The sequence below is a fragment of the Dendroctonus ponderosae genome, unplaced genomic scaffold (assembly GCF_020466585.1).
Source record: "Dendroctonus ponderosae isolate FM_Combo_2020 unplaced genomic scaffold, Dpon_F_20191213v2 Dpon_F_20191213_1, whole genome shotgun sequence".
Taxonomy (NCBI): Eukaryota; Metazoa; Arthropoda; class Insecta; order Coleoptera; family Curculionidae; genus Dendroctonus; species Dendroctonus ponderosae.
This window is the reverse complement of record NW_026017110.1, coordinates 35449667-35473359: the sequence shown is the minus strand read 5'-3', so window position 1 is coordinate 35473359 and position 23693 is coordinate 35449667. Positions and strand designations below refer to the sequence as shown.

Sequence of the window (23693 nt, the reverse complement as noted above, 5' to 3'; positions counted from 1 at the left end):
ATAATATTATTGAATTTCTCAACTTGCATTTTAAAACTAAATTAAGCACAACTCGTTGAAATGATCGTTACACCCGTTCCTCAGATCCAAAACATAAACAAATACAATTTGAGGTTGGAAAACCCGGGGAGATGCCCATTCTACTGGGTCGTACCAGTCGATCATTCCCGCTCCCTGGGGAACGGCTTCCTCTCAATTTTTTTTCAAGAATACCGTTTCGGCCGACTGTCATAAAACCCCGCCCACTTCTCTCGGCTGTTTTACTTCCTAGTCGTCAAGAATAGGTACACTGGCGTGTTGTATCAGTAAAACCTTTATATTATAACAGGCGCACGCTATCGACGGACGTTATATTAAGGAATAGCGCTTCAGAATAACAGCATCAAACATGCCGTTATCGAACTTAACGTGCGTCCCTCGAAGTTAAGCTCGGAGGAATAAATAAAACAATTGTGTTTAATCAGAGCGTAATTTTGTGTTTTAGCTATAATTAGTTTTTATTTTAAAACGAATATATGTCTTTTGGTGGTCTCATAAGCTTAGCTTTATTAGAACAATTAGTAAATAGTCTTGAAAATAAACTTTATTTTCGTCCACAAACTCTACTACATTTTCAAATTGTTTGCTGGTTAATTTTTTTGTTCTTCTGCACATGCTCCATTGAAAGTGTTGAGAAGATAGGTCAAGAACAATAACGAACGAAATTGAAAGTGAATGCAAATCATAAGCAAAGACAAGTAGGGTAGTAGGCAACCCAAATGGTCAAAACGTGCACATGTGGTGGCGGTGCATATGTTTGAGAAGCTTCGATGGTTTGATGTTAACTCTCTCTAACTAATAGACTATTCGTATAAGGGCATCTCACTTTATGCATCCTATATTTTTTCCTTTTTAACGTTTGATGATTAACTAGGTCGGAAACGCATACGTTAACTCGGAGATATAGCACACCTCGGTTGTGTTGCTGCGTTATCGAAAATGTTATCCTAAACTGTTAAGTCGCCATAACGTGTGACCGTTAAAAATTGCATTTATGATACAGCACAGGGCTGATTGACGTAATTTGTAGCGTTCTTATCCTGTATAATTTGAAAAAGAAAGAAAGCATTTACTCTATTGTTAATGCTACGTATAGTCACTGTATTGCACCGATATATTTATGCCATTACGCCAAACGAAAGATACGATAATAGTAGCAGTAGTAGTAGTAGTATTGTGAGGGGACCCGATGCGTCCGGCGGCCCTTTTTACCATTCCCCCTCTATCCATCCCCACCTTACTACTCCTGATCTTCGCCAGCCAGGCGTCCCGTCTCCCTGACCTTGGCGTCTTAGCGTTACTTGGGGTTCCTATCAACTCTTTGGCTTGTCTTCACCCTTCCGCCTTCCTCCACATCTCGGTGGTGCCTCTAAAGGTGTGGGTTCGCTTGTGCGATTGATGCATGCGTCTGACGCATGTCTGACGTAAGCATCGGCTGCAGCGTTCATCGCATACGTCGTAGGTGGGTTCGCTTGTGCGTCTAAAAGTTGACAAAAGGCGGCAGCCCGAGCACAGTGCAAAGGGAAATTTGAGTAGTTGATTAATTAGCATCATGGAGCTTGCATTGGCTCTTTCATTAGAAGAAGAAGATAATGAAACAATGATTCAAGCAGAAAACCTCATCAATCTATGTGCAAACATCGCTATACAGATGATACTAATCACACGCTTATTTTCGCTTAAGTAGAAATCGTCGACGGCAAATCAATAGAAATATTGCAGTGAAATCGCTTGCGTTTCGCTGCTGGACTCGTCTCGATAGCAGTGCCTGCGTTCAGACGGTTGCATCAAACTTCAGACGCTAGACGTCGACGCGCTAGTAAACCCAGAAACATGATATGCCATATGATCAGTCTCTGCAATGGACGCAGCAGCCGCTGCTTACGTCAGACATGCGTCAGACGCATGCATCAATCGCACAAGCAAATTCAGGCCTTAAGAGCCCAGTCATTTAGAGCGCCTGCTACCTGTCGCTTACTTAACCATATGTGAGGTTCGGCAGTTATTGGGCTCTCAGAAGATCCGAGCCTGAGCAATGTATCGGCCCGCTTGTTTCCCGCGAAACCCATGTACGCCGAAATCCATACTAGGTTTACTTGTTTCTGTTCTGCCACTTTGTTCAGTACATCCCAGCAATCCTGGTTCAGTCTACTGCTCATCTTAACACCTGAGCCTTGAGGGCAGCCTGGCTGTCCGAGTGGATCTCGATCACTCCCTCTGGCCCTTCTTTAACTTCCCTATCTGTGACAACCTCGAAAATTCCATATAATTCCGCTTTAAAAACTGTCGTCCAGCTTCCCAGCGAAACTGACACTCCCATATTGGTGCCTTGTCGATGCATGTCTTCGCCGTTGTACCAACATTGCACCCCTCTATCGGGCGGCCACTGTCCCAGTATTCCAACTTTCTTTTGTTGAGATTTGCACCTTCCTTTTTTTCCTTTCGAACCTAAGTCCACCTAACAACGGAGGTTTGTCAGGTAGGACCACCTTTGCACTCAGGATTAGGAGATTCTGTCGCATGGCGATCCCTATTTTTGTATGTTCCTCTATCATCTTTTCTAGCAATTTTATAAGAAAAATCGTTAAACTTATTGATCTGAATGATTTGGCCTCGGTGTAGTCCTTTTCACCGGGTTTCGGTATAAAGGCAACTTCCGCTGAACTCCAATCATTAGGGACAGATCCAATTACCATGCTGACCATGATGATCCTTCCCACTAACGGGAATAAGATATCTAGGCCCAACTGCAGCATTTTTCGGATTATCCCGTCTAGACCTGCGACTTTATACGCACAGAACGAAACCGCCTATCTGATAGCGTCATCGCTGACTACTCTTGGCCATGGTCCAGTCCCATTCGTTGCGACAGACCTTGACCTCCGAGCCTCCGGTGCCGTCATCCCCTGGGAAGTGTTTCGCTAGAAGTTGTAGGGTATCCTTTTTTGTTTCCTTCCAGGTGCCATCTTCCTTCGAAAGGGTTCCTATATCGTTTTGCGATTTATTTGTGCTGAGGATCTTCGCAACCCGGGCCGAATCCGACAAAGATACCTGAGGATGACCCTTATAAAATGGTCGAAACGTCGACGATGGGGGGGAAAATTGGTTTCCTGTGTTTAATTTGCCGTGTATAATACCTACAATAAATTTACTTCTTGCTGATGATGACTAATAGGTCCGAAACATACAATCATATAATCAATATGACATTGTCATACAATCCTGTATTTGTTCCTCGGATTTATGACTGAGCCAATCAACTATTTGCAACACTACTTTTGTTTTGTTAATGTTCAGTAAATGGATATTTTATGAAACGTTTCAAGGCAAATTCAAATCCAACAAATTATTGATAGTGTTAATGCAAATGAAAAATACAAATAATTTTGGTTATTAGTGAGCTGTTAGTTAATTTCAAAACGACCTTTTGACTGACCCACTAATCATATAATTAATCAAATATATTTCTGTCTTCAACTATCTTACGTCGATAATTATTCAGATTTAATGTTTGTTTATTTCAACGCTATTGTTAGTCAGACAGTGCAATCTTCTCTTTGTTTACCTACATTCACTCCACGAATAAAAATATCCGAAATGCTATAATTACCATAACTTAAAGCAAAATCCGCAATTCACATTGATCTAACTAGGAGGCCAAGGCAAATGTGAATAAAATGTTGAATTTACTGCATCTATATTTTCGTTTATTGACTCATTGTATTATCAGCTTGCGCCGTGTACATATTAATTAATTTTTGAAGATGGTTGTTTAATTACACATTAATTTTACTTAACGGTGGTATGTTAAGCAATCGGATTTGGGAAGGTAGATTAATGAGAAATGTGAAATTTCGACATTTTATTATTTTTAACTTTACACTCCCCTCACGTTTGAAGTTTTCAAAAATCTTACTTTGTCGATATTTCATTGACTAACAACTGTCCTTGCTATTATTATTTTTTTCCAATAGGCAAACAGACCTCGACATCTTAGTTTACGCTGTAACACCTATCACAATCCCGATGCTGAAATGGCCAAAACCAATACTTTATAAGATTTCTTAACAGATTTCCCATTTTGATGGAGGCTGTTGCTTGACCAACAATTCCAACCAAAATTATTCAGAGCCATGTTACGTATAACCTCAAGTAAACCTTAGCGGTTCTACTAAGTAGGATTTGTTAGGTTGTTTGCAATTTTGTGGCAATTAAAGGAATATTTTTTTTAATTTTTAGCCGATCACTTTTATTAAATGACAGTCAGTTTTATCTTTAAAAATATTTCAATTTATTGATTTCCAAGTATTTACTCTTACAAAAAAGTTTATTTTCGTTTTTGTTCTTCGGTGATTTTGAGGGTGAACATGCCCAAACAACAACAAATTTCGCTGGCCTTTCAAAACAATATTGTAATTTTTAGGTACTACATAATTTCTGGACTGAGTTCATTAAATATCAATTTTTCATTTTATTTTTTGAGAAGCTCCCAAAATGGATACGTTTGTTTATTTAAACAAACATTGAAACACAAAATTTATGATGGTGCGCTTTAACAATATGTGTCTTAGTCGTCAAGCAGTATGTAATAACCCTTTACATATTTGCCCCATTCATATTGACAATAATTTTACTGGGATGTAACCTTGAAGATTGTGTAGCAACTTTTCATGTTAAGCAGAAAAATAATTAATTAGTAGGGAAAATAAATACCAATCAAGCCATTATTATCAATAACAAGGCATGTCCGTTTAAGTCGCCTTGAAAACTTTTCTCTTTATTGGGAAATAGAATTAATTAATCAACATGTTTGTAGCCAGTAGAGAACCATCAGTGAATTTAACTCGTATCGAAGTCAACAACCTTCTTCTGGGACATCATACGATGGTCATGGTCGTTATAGATGACTGCCCAGCAGCCTGTAGTTCTTTTGGATAAATTAACGAATTCAATATAACAGGCGACCAGGCAGTCCATTCGATCTATTGCTAATTGAAAAAAGTTTTTAATTCAGTCTATATGACTAACGGAGCAATAATTATTGCAGTAACAGTAATAAATGTAGAGTTAATTACAAATAATGAAACTGACGTTAATAAGAGCGCACAATGTGACAGGGAGCGTTGGAAAGTCATTGATTCTTAAAAAATAAGTTTCATTCAACTTGAAATGATTGGAACTTATTATATAATCTAAGTCAAAATCTCATCTCAATCTAATCATCAGCGTAATGCAAAAGTTTGAACTTTCTGAAGATAAATCACACAACTGCGTTAAATATTAGAACATTTCTTTGAACCGCAATTGTGGTGCACTCGACTTAGGTTCTAAAGCAATATTTAAAACATAATCGAATATAGAGATCATTTTCTTGAAAAATATGTTTAATTAATGGCATGGACAATTTATCTCTGTTTCTTCGACTGCAAATATTTTTTTTATTTTTAAAGCTACACGTTAATATTGCTTACTACTCAGACGTGTTTACTGTGTTTTCATAAAACATGACTCAACTCATGTGTTCAAACCACAACTCTAAATTTTATTAAGCTTGAATATTTTTTTGAAAAAAATGATTATTAGCAGCAATATTTATTATTGTAAAGAACCTACAAATGCTGGTAAAAATTTGTAATCGCAAAGGAAAAAATAATTTTAAATGTCTATATGAAAATCTTCAGTTCGCAAGTACAATTAGATTGAGATGGAAAAAAATGTCTGCCAGACATAAGAACATAAGACCATGACCAATATCAGACCTACACACCTATACAAATGTGAAAGTGACACGTTGATTTGTCGTTTTAATAATTTAATTCTTAGTATAGTAAAGACTTCTCTATAATCTCGATCTAAGATTCGGTGAAAATAATTTTTCCTGAAGCTTAACTTTGAAGGCTGTAAAATAAATCGTTTTGAGTTTGACCAGAAAGGCTGCTGCAGAATGAGATTAGCGCTTTCAGCAAACAAAAAAGAAGTAGCGATAGGAAGGTTAATTAATCGGGTAATGGACAATTTCTTCATTAAAAGTGTTGAGAAGGACGCCTTAGAAATTGCAATTGTAAGACCGAGGATTTTTCATGACCTTTTCATGTTGTGGAACGATAAAAGCGACAACCTAAAACAGATATCGAACCATTTCCTGTATGGAGATCAAGAAAACAGTGAGAAGATAACCTTCTGAAAATACCAGAAGCCACGTAAAGCGCAAAAACATCAAATTTTCTATTGGTTATCAGTCTAATCTAATGGCGAATTTACGATTTTTGTTTGGGAGTGAACCTAGTGTTTAAAAGATAGATAAAAAATTTACAGAATATTGATGTTTTTGTAAAACTACTTCGCAATAAGTACTAATATGTGCTGGGCCTGGTGGTCGGCCTGGAAGTCATGTTTCTAGTAGCCGCACATTAAACTGTTTCCCGGGTTTACTCTTACACATAAATTTGTGAGTCTGGTATTCGCACAACAATCACATAACAGGAGATGATTCTTGGCAGTCTAAAAATCCCTTTGGTTGCGACCCTAAAACCTTAAAAAAATGTCAGCCGTGGCGTTTTGCATACCCCTGGCTATTCAAGTATTAAACCAGTCAGTAACGTTTTGTTTAAGATTTTGTGTTTCTAACCCAACTAAAAAAAGGCAAATGGTCCATATTTCTGGAAAATGTAATTGTGCGTATGTTGTCCCATATGGTCAGTAGCCAATTTTTCTTGAAATATAAATAGATAGTCTTTTATGCAAGGGGCCATGAGTTAAACCTCTGGTTTGCATAGCGTCCTTTTTGTGTTAAATTTTGGCAGAGATGATGATATCCATGTGGTTTCTTACGTAAGCTTCCAATAGCTTCGTGCATTTCTCTGCTTTTGGTTACCTATCAGCAGACAATTCGCCTCTAAAAAACAACTTGTTGAAGCATTTTCCTGAAACTCTCTCTAATTTTAACAACAATAAAAAAATAATTTTTAACTGTCCCCAGAGGCAAATAACCAATGGACGTAATATGCCTAGAAAGGTTGGTAAAAGCCACAGACCCTCTCTGTCGATCGAGTTATTTGGAAACCATTGTGTTCAGAAAAACAGCAATATTTGCAAAACAATATAAATAAATATTGTTTTGGGCATGAATAACATCCGGAGTACCTAATGCATTTTCTTGTAAAAATTGATAATATTGTCACTCAGCTTCAAAAGTTATACTTCGCAAAAATTAACTTTCTTAATTGAATTAAGATAAAAATTGACTTGACTTTGATTTTTGTTACCTTAACTGGCATCTCATATTATTTTTTAAATTATACTAAGTAGTTTCAAAGTGATTAAAAGAATATGTATATTTAGAGGCGTTTTTCAACATAGTATGTATCTCAGAAAGTGGCTGTAATTTGTTTATTGGGACCCGTCAACTTTATTTGGCACACTCTGTATACAGTGAACGTCTATAAACACTTTAAATTAAAAAAAAATAATTTACAAATCAATGTCTGTTGGAAGAAAAATTACAAGATATGGTGTTGCTCTGTAACTTGTGTATATATTTTTATACAATGATGACGGTAATTCTTTGTTTGGAAAGAGTAAAAGCTACCAAACACCAAGCAATCAATTGCGATGTCTCGCTGCTATTATTCATAAGAGCATCATTATTTTACTAGGTCATGAAATTCGTGATTAACTGTCCCAAAACATGTATCTTTACATTCTAATTAGTCAGTGTGTCCTTTTAAGGAGCGAGTAGCTGGTAATTGTTTCGTCCTGAAACCGTATCGAGTGGTTATGTGGTCGACAGGTGCTAACACTCGAATCCGAAAACGAGAAACTAATAAGGCGATAATAAGAACAAGAGCGCTTCTTTAAGATATGAATGGAAGTTTGTCAATATTGAATAGCTTTATTTTTACAGGAAATGCGCGACGTCTTGAAGTTGCACACTGGCGATGGGGGCGACGTTGAGTGGACATTCATGGAAGCCAAAGACATCCCTGGTATCATTTTAAACGACAAATTAATGACTGATGCTGCCCTTGGAACGCGACCAATCAAAGTGGAACACAGCTACAGCCTAAGTTCAGATAGTGATTCTGTGCCGGACTCACCAAAGTCAGTTCAAAAAATTGATGGTAAGGATTGATCATTTAAAACTTAACAATAAAACCGATATGAATTTACACGATTCGCGCGCTAAAGCAATTTATTATTTCTTTGTCTTAACTTCACAACTCGGTTCGAAATAAAAGCCAAAATTGTTTAATTACTCTAATAGGTAACAAAAACATTCCGAACAAATGAACAACTTAACTGTCTATACAGGGTGTCCTGTAAGCACATGATCAAAAGGATCAAAAGAAGACGATTTGACCTAACCTTTATTACCAGAAAATGTCTGGCACCTCTGCTATTGATGGTCAAAGTACTTCAAAAAAATTATCTTTTGTGAAATATCGGGAGAATGGTACGATGTATTCTAGTGAAACTCGCTGTGAATTTGTTCGTATATAAGACTCATATTTTGATGAAACAATCGAGTTTATCCGTTTTGGACAAGTGATAAATTCTTGAGTGTTGTGGTACAAAAACTACCAGAACTTTTTATTTGGTGGATGAAATCAACTCTTTTTTGTGTTGATGCACTAATCATTTATTCACAATTTAGTGCTCTTTGTAAAATTTTGTAGCAATAATAGTTTTTGCGAAAAAAAAAATTCTGTTTTCTTGCCACTTAACAATGTTAGAGATTAACTGCAAATAACGTGATACGAAGCATAAATTAATTGTCAATCAATCTCACAATTGAATCTTCTAATGAAGATGTGACCGACATGGTCAAAGTATTAGGGTTTTGCGAAGACAACTTGCGTGAAAGCGTACACGTTTACGCGGTGCATATTTGCAGTTAATGTCTAACATTGTTAAGCGGAAAGAAAACAGACATATTTTTTTGGCGCAAAAACTATGAATGCTACAAGATTTTACAAACAGCACAAAATTGTGAATACATGATGAGTGCATCAACCAAAAAAAATTAGTTGATTCCATCCGCCAAATAAAAAGTTCTGGTAGTTTTTGTACCACGACACTCAATATTTCACCACTTGTCCAAAACGGCTGAACTCGATTGCTTCATCAAAATATGAGTCCTTTTTTTCCGGTGAGGTTTGGGAAATGCTTTTTTATGCACTCCCAGAGCTGGTGGTCTGTCGCTCTGGGTTGTGTGGGACTCCAGCTAAGCTGTTTACCCACTAAAACCCTTTCCTCAACGCCGAGGTCGTGTTTGGCCTTGCACCGCGGTCATTTCTGCCCTATTGTGCCCTCGTATTTTACTTACTCCCTCATTATCCCTGTGTATTCAATGAATTCCAGAAGAATCTTGAGGGGGGGAGGTACGACACATGACCTGGTCTGGTAATCATCCCTGGCTGCAGCTCGTTGATTTTCCCATGCAGGTGCCTTTATATGAGTTCTCCCCGCTGAGGAGAAAAGTTTTTCTCGGGATATCTGACCGCCGCTATGGCCATCTTAATCCCGGAAACTGCAACCTTGCACGACTTGTGTGTTGTTCCTTCCTATACGGAAGTTCCCACATACAGCCGCCCAGGTGCTGGCTTGTTGAGTGTGCTGCAATCCGACCGGTGTCGCTTTTGCGTCCCGGTCATGGCAGCTTTTTTGGGGTGTGCTGGTTCCCCTGAGGGTCTACCTAGCACAGTTTTGGTGGTTTTTCCGCCTGGCGGCCCCGGAGTTTTTTACCACCCTTCTGAGGAAGTCCCGCCGGTATTTTGTGGTGTATGATGGTGGTGTTTTCCTCCCCATCATTCCCACGATTAGCTAGGGAAGGGTTAGGTCTATCCACACAGAGCCCCGCATGTGTGGGTAAGGCTGATACAATGAGGTGCGCCTGTTGCCTCAAGGTTAGTCGCCTTTGGCTGGGCGCGCACTATGCCGTGAGTCCTATACCTCGTCACGCGATCCGGGAAGTAAAACCAAGATCCCCGCGCCCCCTACAGTACCTATCCCGAGGCCGTAGCCACGAGAGTCGCTGCACTGCAGGCGGTTTGCGATTTGTGCCACGAGCTGCTCCGCGGCGACGGCTTTCGATCCAGATCCGTGGGTTTTATTCCACGACTTTCACTTATAACTGTCGCTAACCGGTCAGGCGTATCTGACCGGCCTTCCCCCTATCCGCCACCTGGGGACGCGCCCGATGGGTCGCCCAACCTGCACGGGTCCTGAGTCCTTACATAAGAACAAATTCACAGCAAGTTTCACCTAAATATATCGTACGATGCTCACGATATTTCAAAAAAGATAATTTTTTCGAAGAACTTTGACCACCAATAACAGAGGAGCCAGACATTTTTTGATAATAAAAGTTCAGTCAGATCGTCTTTTGATCCAAATAATATCGCAGTACACTTTTGATCAAGAGCTTACGGGGCACCCTGTATAAAACGCCACAAAAAAAGGTGTGGTAACTACACAAAGAACCTGAACACTATACCACCCTGTGCGCATATGTGCGTTACCCTTTTTCCCACCCGCTTCCTCGGTCTACTGACCCACTAACGGCACTTTTAGAAAGAACTCATTTTGACTCGACAGGACTCAGGTCGAGGTGGAGGCCTGATTCTTGACAAGGGTGAATCCTAAATGGCTCTAACACAAAGTTCAATATATCACTAGATTTTATGAGCACAAATACAGGGTGATTCAAAATTGGCGTCATTCCTCTGGAGGTGTTGTATGGCGGTGTTTTAAGAGTACAGAAAAATAGTAAAATAAAATTAATTGTGATTAAAAACTGAGAAATTTGCAAAAACTATATTTAAAAAATGACAACAATGTTTTTCAAGGTAATTTAGCTAATTAATACATTACATAAATACCTGTTGCTTCGTAATTATTTAAAACTCCTGTAACCATGGAATTATACAGAAAGTGACAATAAGATAGATAGTAAGGATAAACGGTAAATTCAACAGGAATCGTTGAATGACGAAACCTATTTTGAAACTCATAACCTCGAAGTATTCATTTGTTTATAAATTACAAAAACATACATTTGAGTCTGTAACTCCATAAGGCTGTGTAATCACCTTATTATGCACTCCTCTCGAGCAGCTTCTCGAATTCGGTTAATTAACCCCTGCTCAATTTATACCGGTGTTCAGTAATCCATTGGTTTAATGTGTGTCTTACATACGTGGGAGTAATATAGCCGGTATTTATTTGGTGTATTTGATGCATGGTTCTGCTGCAATTATGTTCAATACTTGTTCCTCTGTGTCTGGAACCCGAACATCAATTGTCGTCCACTATCTTCCTGTAACCAGTCTCCTCGCCCTTTGTTCCGCGCGGATGGATATCCGCAAATTCGTGAAAGGAATTTCAAAGCAAGTCACAGTTTGACAAATTATTGTTATTATTGACAAGGGTAAAACACCTGTAACTATCTGTTAATGACAAAAAACATCATTACCGCTGTGACTTTTCATCAAAAAATTGTAGAAGAGAACTTTTTTGATATAAAAAATTTTCGTAATTTGAAGCAAAGATGGTAATTTTTCTTTTTGAATGCTTAAGTCTTCCAATATGCTACCTATTAAACATGGAACACTTTCGAAATAATGCTTAATTCGATTTTCAACTGTTAATACCTTCTAGAAATTATCGAAAAAACATTCAATATTTTTCTCATACCTTCCAAGTGATCCCAGATTACCATCCGAAAAGGAATGACGCCAATTTTGAATCACCCTGTATACCCTCCAAAAATATTTGTACATTATTACTTATATATTTATTGTACGTGTTTCGGTTGTATTTCAACTCGAACCTAAATAACTTAAATACTGTACCTGATTCTCGGAATACAAAAAGCTTACAAATTTGCACATGCTTAACATTTTAACGCGTTTCATTGCTGTTGTATGGGTGGGTATGCTTATATTACAGATAATGCCATTTTCCTTGAATAAGTAATGACTGTTTAAATACCTCCATAATCAGTAATGGTGGTTCGAGCGGTATTGTAATTTTGAAGTCATTTAACTTATGAAAATATAAAGGCACTGAAAACGCAAATCACTTAAAACCCATAAGTCTGAAACAATTTTATTTTTGCTTTTGTGTCATCAGTCGAACTTTATTCAGTCAAAAATGTATTTATCAGAAATGTTGCATGATGTGGTAATTTTTTAAAGGTTGAAATGAATACTAGTTAATGATCTTGGAGGATTTCTTACCTTATGGTCTACTAGAGACTGTAATCTGTAAAACACTGCTCATATCTTTTAGTGAAATTTATTTCAAATTGAAAAACACTAACAACATTGATCAACGGCCAAATATTGTTGCCAAAATGGACAACAGTTTTTATTTTGCCGCCAATTAGTACTTACTGCCTTGAGGGTTCGGATATCACAATGATTTTTTTGCCATATTTGCTGAAATGGCAATGAACTTGATAATTAATTTATTGTGGGATACTGTTGTCATCAATTTTATATTATTTGAAGAGTACCCTTACGGTTATTTCTGTAGGCTCGAAGAAAACTTCTGTTCTTTATCTGCTGCATTTAATTCTGGGAAATATTTTGCAATTAGAACATTTACAAGCAAGGAATGAGCAAAATGAATTGTATCACTGAACCTAATATCAAATCCCTTAGAATTGAAACAGAAATGATACATTTTGTATATACGTTTAGCGCCCCTGACGGTGACGCGCTTGAAACTCGGTTAGAATATGAGTCATTTATCTAATATTTTATTCCTGATTACATTCACCAAATTTTATCAGGCCGAAAGCTGCAAGGTTACTACAGTTATCAACCTAGTAAGTATATATTTCCGGTCAATAAAGGCGAACTTTATGATAATATTCTATTAAATACATTATCACGAAATCAGTTTCAACAATTTTTTACAATTTTTACTGTTCTTAAAAAATGTTTGTTCCTATTATGTATAACACAGTATACGTCTTCGCTCGGACAGATACAACCTATCGCCCCATCTAGCGACGCCCCGCGTCTAGGGAGCAACTCAACTTAGCCCTATTTAGTTACCATTCTAAGGGAGGATATTTTATGAATTGTACTATCTTTCATACGCTTTGCAATTGTGTGGAGATAGCCAGTTAATAATATTTTGCTGAGAGTTGGTTGTTTCTTTGTCTGGATTTCATCCTTTTTGCCGATCTAAAATTCAATGTTTTTAAAATATTTTTGAATCATTGGCCGCTTATACCGAGATCCACCCCGTTGTCACTACGGAGTCGGAGTGTTTTGTGGCGATTTGTGTTTTTGTTGATTTGTAGATTGATTGTTAGTTTTGTGCGATTTAAAGTATGTGCTGATTCTTTACTATTGAAAGCGCGTCGGGTGTTTTGCCTAACGATTATCTGCGTTGAGTTCTTCTCATTTAAACGCAAGTTCCACTTTGGCGATGCCAACACTGCCTTGTCACTTATCGTCTACTCATTGAGGACTCTTCTGCTGTTGTGGGTGTTGTCAGCTTGGACTTTCGCTTTCTAACTCGTTTCTTTGCTCTCGGTTTGGCAAAGCCTTCATCCTGGGAGACCCGAACAACTCGAAATATTAGGAGCTTTCAACGTGCATCATTTTTTTCTAAGGGTCCCTGTATTCCTAGGCAAACTGATGAATATTTCCCGATTCTTAGTTGAATTCCTAGTTGAAAAAATCTTGTAGTGATAAGCTCGCATTACACAGGTCTTATATAAAGGTTTATTATTATTATTATTATTATTATTTATTATAGATACGGCTGTATGGAGGTTTTGACTCGAATCGCTGTATAGGATTAGATACCATTAGTTCGAAAATGTTCTTCATCTTTAAAATTTTATATACAATATTCTCTTATTTATTTGCGTACCCAAAAAATTGAATGTGAACGATTTTATATTTTGGTCGATTTTACTGTTAAGTTCAGAAAATAATTTGTTTTTCTGGTCGAGCATCAAATGGGTGAGAAAATATATAAGAACATGCAAACGGCGATCCAAAGTTGACGCCGAAAGTCTACTATGGCAAAACGCGAACTGAAAATAAAATTCTGAACACAATTGCATACAAATTACACATTCAACGAAAAAATGAACAAATAGTAAGTTCAAAATGGCATTTTCCCAATCTCTTAACTTACTATTCGACAGCATTTTTCAGTGCCTCTCTTGAAATGTTTCGACATTTCTACAACAGTGCTACAACTTTATTTGGAAGATCCCTACTTGTTGAGGGAGTTCTATAAACAATATCTTTTAGGGTACCCCGTAAATACCCCGGTGTCAAGTCTGTGGCCTTGTGGTATTGGTCCATTCTTTCCTGATCCAGGTATCTGCAAAATGGGCGTTTAAGTATTTTGGTATAATTTGTTTCTTGGGCGGGGTGTTTCGTTCTGCTAAAACTCCAAGTTCGAACGAACATATATTGTGGAATATTTTCGAGCAGAAGGCGAGTTGTTCACACAGAAATTGTAAATAGCTTGCTTTATTAAGGATATTACACAGGGTGATTCAAAATTGGTGTCATTACTTTTAAGGGGTGATAGAGGCTCCCTTGGGGAGTACGAAAAATATTGAAAAAAATTTTTTCGCAAATTTCTAGAAGACATTAACAGTTGAAGATCGAATTTCAACTTTGTTATTAAGCATTATGTTGAAATTGTTCCATGTTAGGTATTTAGGTTCGAGTTGAAATACAACCGAAACACGTACAATAAATATATAAGTAATAATGTACAAATATTTTTGGAGGGTATACAGGGTGATTCAAAATTGGCGTCATTCCTTTTCGGATGGTAATCTGGGATCACTTGGAAGGTATGAGAAAAATATTGAATGTTTTTTCGATAATTTCTAGAAGGTATTAACAGTTGAAAATCGAATTAAGCATTATTTCGAAAGTGTTCCATGTTTAATAGGTAGCATATTGGAATACTTAAGCATACAAAAAGAAAAATTACCATCTTTGCTTCAAATTACGAAAATTTTTGATATCAAAAAAGTTCTCTTCTACAATTTTTGGATGAAAAGCCACAGCGGCAATGATGTTTTTTGTCATTAACAGATAGTTACAGGTGGGTCCCTGGTGGTACCCTTGTCAATAATAACAATATAATACAATTTGTCAAACTATGACTTACTTTGAATTTCCTTTCACGAATTTGCTGATATGCGATTAGTTCAGGGGAAATGCTACAGTAACATAGCAGAAGCTGAAAGAACCCTCGCCAACAAAGGGCGAGGAGAGTGGTTCCAGGGAGATAGTGGACGACAATCGATGTTGGGGTTCCACGCACAGAGGAACAAGTATTGGACATAATCGAATCAGGGTATTCCAGGGGTACTCAGAGCACAATAACTGACACTTTCCCAGGCACCAAATAAATACCGAGGAAGGGCTTTCCTGCCACGTTTGTACGATACACACAGTACAAGGAGCACACACATGTACAAATGGAGCAGGAGTTAATTAACTGAATACGAGAAGCTGCTTGATAAGAGTGGATAATAAGGAATTTACACAGGCACTAGCTTGCTTGGAGTTAACCATTCAACCAATTGGAGGTTATGCGAACAGGTTGACATTTCAAAAGTACGTTCCGCAGTCAACAAATCTTGTTGAATTTACCGTTTATCCTTATTGTCACTCTGTATAATTCCATGGTTACCGGAGTTTTACATAATTACGAAGCACTTTGCATAGCATTTGCGCAATGTTAATTAGTTAGCTAAATTTCTCAGTTTTTAATAACAATTAATTTCTTTTACTATTTTTTCTGTACTCCTATAACACCGCCAGACAATACTTCCAGAGGAATGACCCCAATTTTGAATCACCCTCTATACTTGGATTGCTTGGACGTGGTGTGGATTTTATGTTGCCAAATAGTTTTCGTTTTTGTGGATGGGTTTACCACTGCTGATAGAACTGGTTACATCTGTCCACGGCATATTGTAACGGAAATGTGATGGAAATGACTTGAATAAAAGTTGGAAGCTGAAGAAAGAGTTTGATACCAGGCCATTCACGGTACAATATGTTGGAAGACACTGTGGTCAATAACTTCAAAATTTGCATAATTTGATTAATAAAATTTCTAATTTATTTAACCGCTCTAAATTGTCAATTTAGATTTTAGAGATATAAGCGCTGAAGAATTAGACGTCATTCTTTCCTTTTCTATATTTAATAATCCACTCATCTTGCTATAATTAACCTTATTTTCAAGTTTATCTTAGTAGGGTTCTCTCCATCGGGTGAGACTATCACATGCTACGGCTACCAAATACTCATGTAAATATGTCTGTAAAATGTACCTTAATGTCCCGCAGGATAGATTGTAAATAAAAGGAAGGGAAAAACATGACAATTAGTTTTTATTGAGCACTTGATTTAATTTACGTTTGCGCGATTTTTTCAACGGACCAATTTTTTCACTTAAAAGGTCTGTTACTTTCAAGCAAAAATTGGTAGAGACCTTTTTAAATAAAAGATATTATCTAAGGGCTACCTAGATGTGAAAAATTATAGGTTTTTTTTTCCCAGGGAAGAAATTTTGGATGACGTAATTATCGTGATTTATATTTTCATAAGTATTTTTTTAATTTCTATTAACCAAAATATGAACGCATCTTTAGCACAAAATATTGGATTTTAGAGCTGTATTTATACAGAGAAAATATATATCCGATCTATTTTATTAAGCATCGGGAGCATCATAAGCATCCTACTGTTTTTCTAGACGTACTTGCTAATTGCCAATACTATTAATGTTTGGAAAGCGTACATGTTTTTTTATTTATAAATGTTTAAAGTGCTTATAGACATGGAAGACGAATGTTATCCAGCCATATCAATGAACCCCTCCTGTGATAGACTAACAGATGACACCATGGAGATTAAGGAGGAAGAGGCGGAAATCAAAGAAGAATACAGCGAAACAGATAGTATACACAGTTCCTGTCCGTCATCGCCGCACTCGCAAATCATACAAGGAAATGAAATACATTTTGATGTTGATATGGTAGGAACAAATGTAATTATATATAATCAAAAATAAACTAAAAATATCAACGCATAACCATTAAAAATTATAAATTACCGAAGAATGTGAGTTAAAATGTGTGAAATTTATTTTTCAGTCGCAACTATCTGAAGCCATCCTCCAACAGTCTGGACAGAATATACTCATAACGACCCCAAATAAAGTTCTACCTCAAAGAATGCAAATTCCACAATTGAGCCTTAAGTTGGGTACGTCTCACAAAGTTGGTTAATCAGTAACTCTTAATAATCTAGTATCTTAATAATATAAGTAACTTAGTAAACCTAGACTAAATTTACATGTTTGTCATCGTTATGTCTTACGAAATATTTCATTGGTATAGCACCTAATGGTAATGCGTTCCATCTACCACCAACACCACCGTCGTGCAGCAGCAGCGACGATTCAGAAGATAATGGAATTTCGCAACCATCTTCACCAGCAGCAAGAAAATTAACGAGGCCGCTTTTACCATACCATTCAAGGCAGCCCATTTACACCCCTTTAATAAGTACTCAACCGGTAACAACTTTTTACACATTTGAATTAGAGATCAATGCTAATGGTTTATATAACTTTAGAAGGGATCTACCGGTGTGTTAGTCCTTACTGCTGAAGAGAAACGAACGTTAATAGCGGAAGGATATCCAGTTCCAACGCGTCTGCCCCTTACTAAACCTGAGGAGAAGTCGCTGAAGAAGATTAGGAGGAAGATTAAAAATAAGGTACTTCAAATCACAACCATCTGGTATAAAATATATCTACATTAAATTATTTATTTATAGTGTAAGTAACTGTGATCGAACAATTGAATAGAGTAATCATTTATACGCACCTATAATAGATTAACTGAATAATAATCCATTTTAAATCGTCTGTCAATGACAAATACTTAGTAAGATCGATACATTAATCGAGTTTTGCACTAGCTAATCCGATCAACCGACTAGTCGAGACTGGGAATTATTCATATCAATTGTCTATTTTATAGTAGACTGCGCCTCAAGTGACGTTTCGTTAAGCTCCGATAAATTTCATTTGAATGTTTCTAACCTGCAGCATTTTAAGTATAGAAGATTTGGTCTGAATAATAATCTAGATTAAAATTGCATTCCATAGCACCAATTAATTGACTTGAAATCAGATTAAAATTGAAATAAACGTGACTTACTTCCTCTAAATTCGGAAATACAAGATTCAACATGAATTGTTTTTATCGATAATTCTGGTACGCACATTACAAACCAAATAGAATTATTCATCTCATCAATGTCAAAATATGTCTATTATCTTCAAATTTTAGCATAAAGTACTGTTTAAACACAAGTTGACAGAGTTGCACTGTCTATAGAAGTCATAGAATCAATAGTAGTTTTCGATACAAGGGTGAAAAATGTCGTTTTTCGAACGAGGCCGGCGTTTGACAATCAATCCGTGAGGAGTTCGAAAAACGGATTTTCACCCTCGGATTGAACATATTTTTTATTCGATTGAAAAACCTATCACGAATCATAAGTTATAAAAAATAAGAATAGCCAAAAATAAATGGCATCAACTTCATATTTCAAATCTGATGGTAATGTCATTTTTGAAATTGTCACATTTTAAGGCTCATTTATAAACTTGACGTTGCCGTTTGCGTCCACCGGTATCGTTTGCGTCGAAAATCAAGTATTGGAATACTTAACATCCATTCATAAACACCTCTGGCAGGTACCGTTTCCGTTCCGTGCCGGTCAATATCAACCAATTTCATGTCTTGCCGGTGAACGTTCGTAGAACATCCGTAGTACTGACGTACCAACCAATCCGAATTCAGTATTTGGTCGGACCAAATCAGCTGATTCAAAACATTCAATAACAACAGGAAATATTTTAGGTTAAAAATTCGACTGACAGCAAACGGTAACGGCAAGTTTATAAATCGCCTTTTGTAGCGCAAACGGCAATCGTCACCGCAAACGGCAACGGTACCGGCGACGTCAAGTTTATAAATGAGCCTTTAACCTTTGTAATTTTTCAAAAGCGTACTGTTGTAAGCATATAAAAGTGAAATAATAAGGGTTGAAAATTCAAGCTGCTTTCACGGTATGGGGTTTGTATAAGTTGCATATTTTGCATGAAATTTCGCTATTTAAAAAAATATCGTGTTTTGCTTGTGGCAGCATCGGCGAGCGCAGAAAAATAGACCTTGAGACGCATACGGCGCGCGCGAAACAATACAGCACAATACGCGCTTTTCTGACAAGAGCTTGAGCATACCACATCAATCCGAGAAAAAGTCAAGCTGTGTTACGAACTTGTCGACAAAGTAGTAATAGCATTATCACACAGACAAGGATTGGCCATCTCTTGTCTGTTATGTTATCAGGTTGCAACACATATGCAGTTTCCATTTCCAGTTGAGTAGCTACTACCGCAACCTCTAATCTGTGATAGCGACCTCTAATATTACCCAGTGGGAAGCGACCAGTACTGAGCGTTTAGTGTACGAGCCTTAAATTGAAATTCTGCGCTTAAATTGAAAACTAGTTTGGTTTTCTCTTCCCTGTTTTATATATTACATTTCGTATACGAGTCAGTTTGGTTTCTATTTTGTTATAAATATTTATTAATTGCTGTTTGTTTAGCTGAGTATGGCCACAATTTCTCAACTTAAAAGAGCAGGAATTAAAAATATTAGGTTTGGCCATAGTAATAAAAGCATGCAAAAAGACTTTTAAGCTTAATTAAAAATTTAAACTGCTTACTCTAAGCAAGTTTTAAGTTAACAGAAATATAAGATTAGAAAAAAATTAAGTAAAATAGTACCCGGAGAGTAATGTAAAATGTCAAGTTCAGTTTAGCGGATATTTATTAGGAAGCCACATTATTATATTTTCATACTATACGTATATTCTATGTCTTCCTCCAAAGTAAAGTTTAGTAGAAAGTGACTATTAGAAACTTACGGGTAAATAAAAAAAATGTCAGATGCACTTAAACCTGTAATGATAAAACACACACGAAACTAATTATGAAAAATATTAATTAAAAAATAGTTTGGTTAGGTACTGAAAACAATTGCAAATCATTGTCAACCAAAACCCAAACAGATCTTTTACCGACATCAGACCGAGAACACAATGTAAATGGCAACGTCATCACCTATCGACAATAGCCTAAACTAAAAGGTACGCCAAAGAAATGGGTGTAACCACTGAAGATTTTGAGAAATATGTTCAACTTAATCATATGACAGCAACAGTCAGATGTGTTTTGATATTAAAGATGCGGCTAAAAGCTTGGTATCGCATGTGAACCAGATGAAGAAAGAGCCGGAGGGCGAAACAATGTTTGAAAATACAGGTGAAATCATTTGGTATTGTGAAGCTTTGAAGACAGTTACGACTTAAAAAAAACATTTGTAAAGAGCACTTTAATGCCTGAGCAGTTGAAAAACTTAAAAGATCATTTTCGATAGATCGGTAATCTACATATTAGATTTAGTAAATAAGTAGCTAATGTTTATTCATACGTTTTTAACCAACTTTTTTAACTTTTTTTTTAATTTAGTGTCATAAAGGCCCATTTATGAACTTGACGTTTGCGTTCGCCGTCTGCTGATTGGAAACATTTAATAATAACAGGAAAGATCTTAGACTAAAAATTCGACTGACAGCAAACGGTAACGGCAAGTATATAAATCGATTTTTGTAGCGCAAACAGCAATCGTCAGCGCAAACGGCAACGGCAAATTTATAAATGGGCCTTTAAGGTCCATTTATAAACTGTACATCTAAGAAACGAAAAAGACTAGATGAGAAAGAAGGTCTGGTCAAAGACATATCTGCTTCGCTGGAGAAGACTGCGGCAGCAAAACCGGTACTTCAGCCGTCGAATGCTAATAGAGCATTTGCTGACTAAATTTTTAGGAAGCTAGAAGAAATGGAATCAGAAGACGCCAAGATGAAGGCAGCAAATTTTTACAATTTTGGAGTCATGATTTCGACTTAACATTTTAGCCTTATATAATTTTTCATAAAAGTAGTATCCATTTGTTTCAGTTTTATTTCGGTTGTTTTGCCTGTTTGGGTGGCGACTTTCAAACGAACCGCCAAACAAAAAACAAAGGAGCCCTTTGTTCCATCTTTTCTTTCTTGTTAGTTAGTCTAGACTAGTTTATTATATGGTTGTAAATGATACCCTTCTACTGGTCCTTACGGAAGTTTTTGCTGCCGTACCGTCTATGCCCTTTTTTTGTTTTTTTTTTAGATAAATAAGATAACTGCACAAAGATAAACCGAATATACCTAAGAGTCCGTAAGTACTTCAAGAACTGATTTATCCGTTTTAAGAAGTCAAATTTACTAATTTCACATCAATTTATTCAACACAACCATACATAAATAACCATAACATAACCATACATAAATGCACAACGCCAAATCCAACTTCGAGAATATAAATGGCACTTTGAAACCTGCTATGAACCGCAACGCCGACGCCAGGGCCAAATCCAACTAAAGTTTATATATCGGCCTTAAACATACTAAAATATTACATTCATTGGGAAAAGCAGGAAAAAGTTACATTTTTTTAGACACACAGATTTTAGCCCAATAATAATTATAGTCCGGGAGGTAGGGGTCTATTTTGATTAGTGTTTTTATGCCGCAAAATTTTTATTTATACTGATAAATAAGCTTTGACGGACAGCGAAAGTGAAGGACAGCTGGCACCACATCGAACATTTAAAGAATAAAAGTTGTTTTGAATAACTTTAGACAGCCTGACGTTTTTTCAAGCATTATATAAGTTAGTTTTTTCAAACATCATATAAGATTTAAAAAAATTCTTAGCTTGGCCATAGAGGGGGGTTACAAGACACCTGGGCGGGTGAACTTCTAATGAAAATAACGGAAATCACATTTTTGAGGTTTTGATACTGCCATTAGTCACAGCGAAGATATAATCTTCAGACAAAGATTTTGCGGTTTCGCGCGTTTCGCGCGTTTTGTTGCGTTTGCGCAACATGTTTACTGACTTTTGTCGGATATAACTTTAGTATAAAAATTTATTAGGTTTTTTGGAACTTCGCATTCTGGTTTTATCAAGATGTCAGTACTTAAATCGTAGGGCTAGGGATGGGAGAAAAACATCGATGTAATTCGTTCGAAGTTCAATATTTTTACCATCGATGTCGGAAATTTGGGACATCGATAAAACATATATGTTAGATCCTGAAATGAAAAAATCGGACATTTTATGTTGATATTAGACAAAAACATTTTCTGCGAAGTGCCGATACAAACGATATCGCGGCATAGCGGCCCATTTCCAGCTGCACCCGAAAAAAGTATCTTTTTGCAGTCAGTTGACCGAAAAATGTGGCAACTATAAGTTGAATAAATTTAGTCGATTATTTAATGTCATAGTAGCAGTAAAATAAAGTTATGTATTTCAGTTTAAGTTAATCAATTTGAAATTTGTATGCAACTGCAAATTATCAGAAGATCGATATTACCTTTCGATGTTATAGGATCGATGTGCCATCTTTACCTCGGGCATTTATGACAAGCGTCAATGGGCAAACTAGTGGTCTTAGAAAAAAACAATAAGCGATAAAAAAGTAGGTGAATAATTTGTAGTAACTAAGAAAATCATGCCGATAAAAGTCTAAGTGCATACAAAAAAGTTCTGATCAAAACAAAAGTAGGGGTTCCACATTTCTACCCTGTATAAAAGTAAACAGAACCACAAAACACTACCATAGAATGGCACTCTATTAGATTATCATGTATACCAAAATTGACGTTTACACGTTTAACCGTTTTAAAGAAACACAACAAAAACTAATATTTTCCGCCATTTTGAAAATCAAATATCTCAACAATGAAACCTCAAATTAAAATAATTCTCAGGAAAACCCCCTTCTAAAATGACTTGAAGAACACGCTGTTAAAATATTTTAACATATTTACGGAACACCCTGTAGATTGGAAGTTGTATTTGACCGGAAACGGCACAGATGTTACTGGGTGAGATATAGCTGGCGTTTCGGTTGGAGCTGCTACTTGAAAAGTGGCGGATAGAGTTCGCCACAACATGTCTTCAATAACCTACTTTTAAAATTATACGGCTCTATGAGTGTTGATAATAGCTCTATAATTTATGAACCTCGCGAGTCACATGCCATTCGGTCTTCTCCATATTAAATTTGTTTGTGCCTGCTGCGTATTCTGCAGTATTGCAAGCATAACATACATTTGCAGTGGAGGCTTTTTGTAATATATACCTTTGGTAGATTATTATACAGGATTATTCACGCTATACGGCACGGAAGTTTGCGGCTAAACCGTTTGATTTTTAAAAAGTATTATTTTATGAATTGTCCGACTCCTACCGAGCGCACACTTTAAACATATTTTTGTAATGTACAGGGTGTCCCAAAAGTTCTAAAGGTATCAAAGTTGCGTTTTTTTAAATGAAATGTCCTGTATATTATTGCATTTTTGGATTCGCTGAACAAAACAAGTGTCTGTTTTAATAAGGTTTATAATACCTAAATCTTAAGGTTTTTTAAATAATACGAATTTAATCAAAAT

The 23693-nt window shown here is 36.5% G+C and overlaps 1 protein-coding gene across 6 annotated transcripts in view; it reads left to right on the top strand.

Annotated features, from left to right (window-relative positions):
- The window catches only part of LOC109534529 (cyclic AMP response element-binding protein A), a 129000-nt gene that overhangs the window by 101796 nt on the left and 3511 nt on the right, over positions 1–23693 (top strand). For 3 of the 6 annotated variants that reach the window (XM_048661497.1, XM_048661503.1, XM_048661502.1), the window contains 5 exons: positions 7943–8159; positions 16877–17097; positions 17204–17315; positions 17450–17628; positions 17688–17831. In XM_048661497.1, the coding sequence (XP_048517454.1) occupies positions 7943–8159; positions 16877–17097; positions 17204–17315; positions 17450–17628; positions 17688–17831 (873 nt within the window). The remainder of the gene's footprint in view (positions 1–7942; positions 8160–16876; positions 17098–17203; positions 17316–17449; positions 17629–17687; positions 17832–23693) is intronic. The other 3 variants (XM_048661498.1, XM_048661499.1, XM_048661501.1) reach the window with 3 other exon arrangements.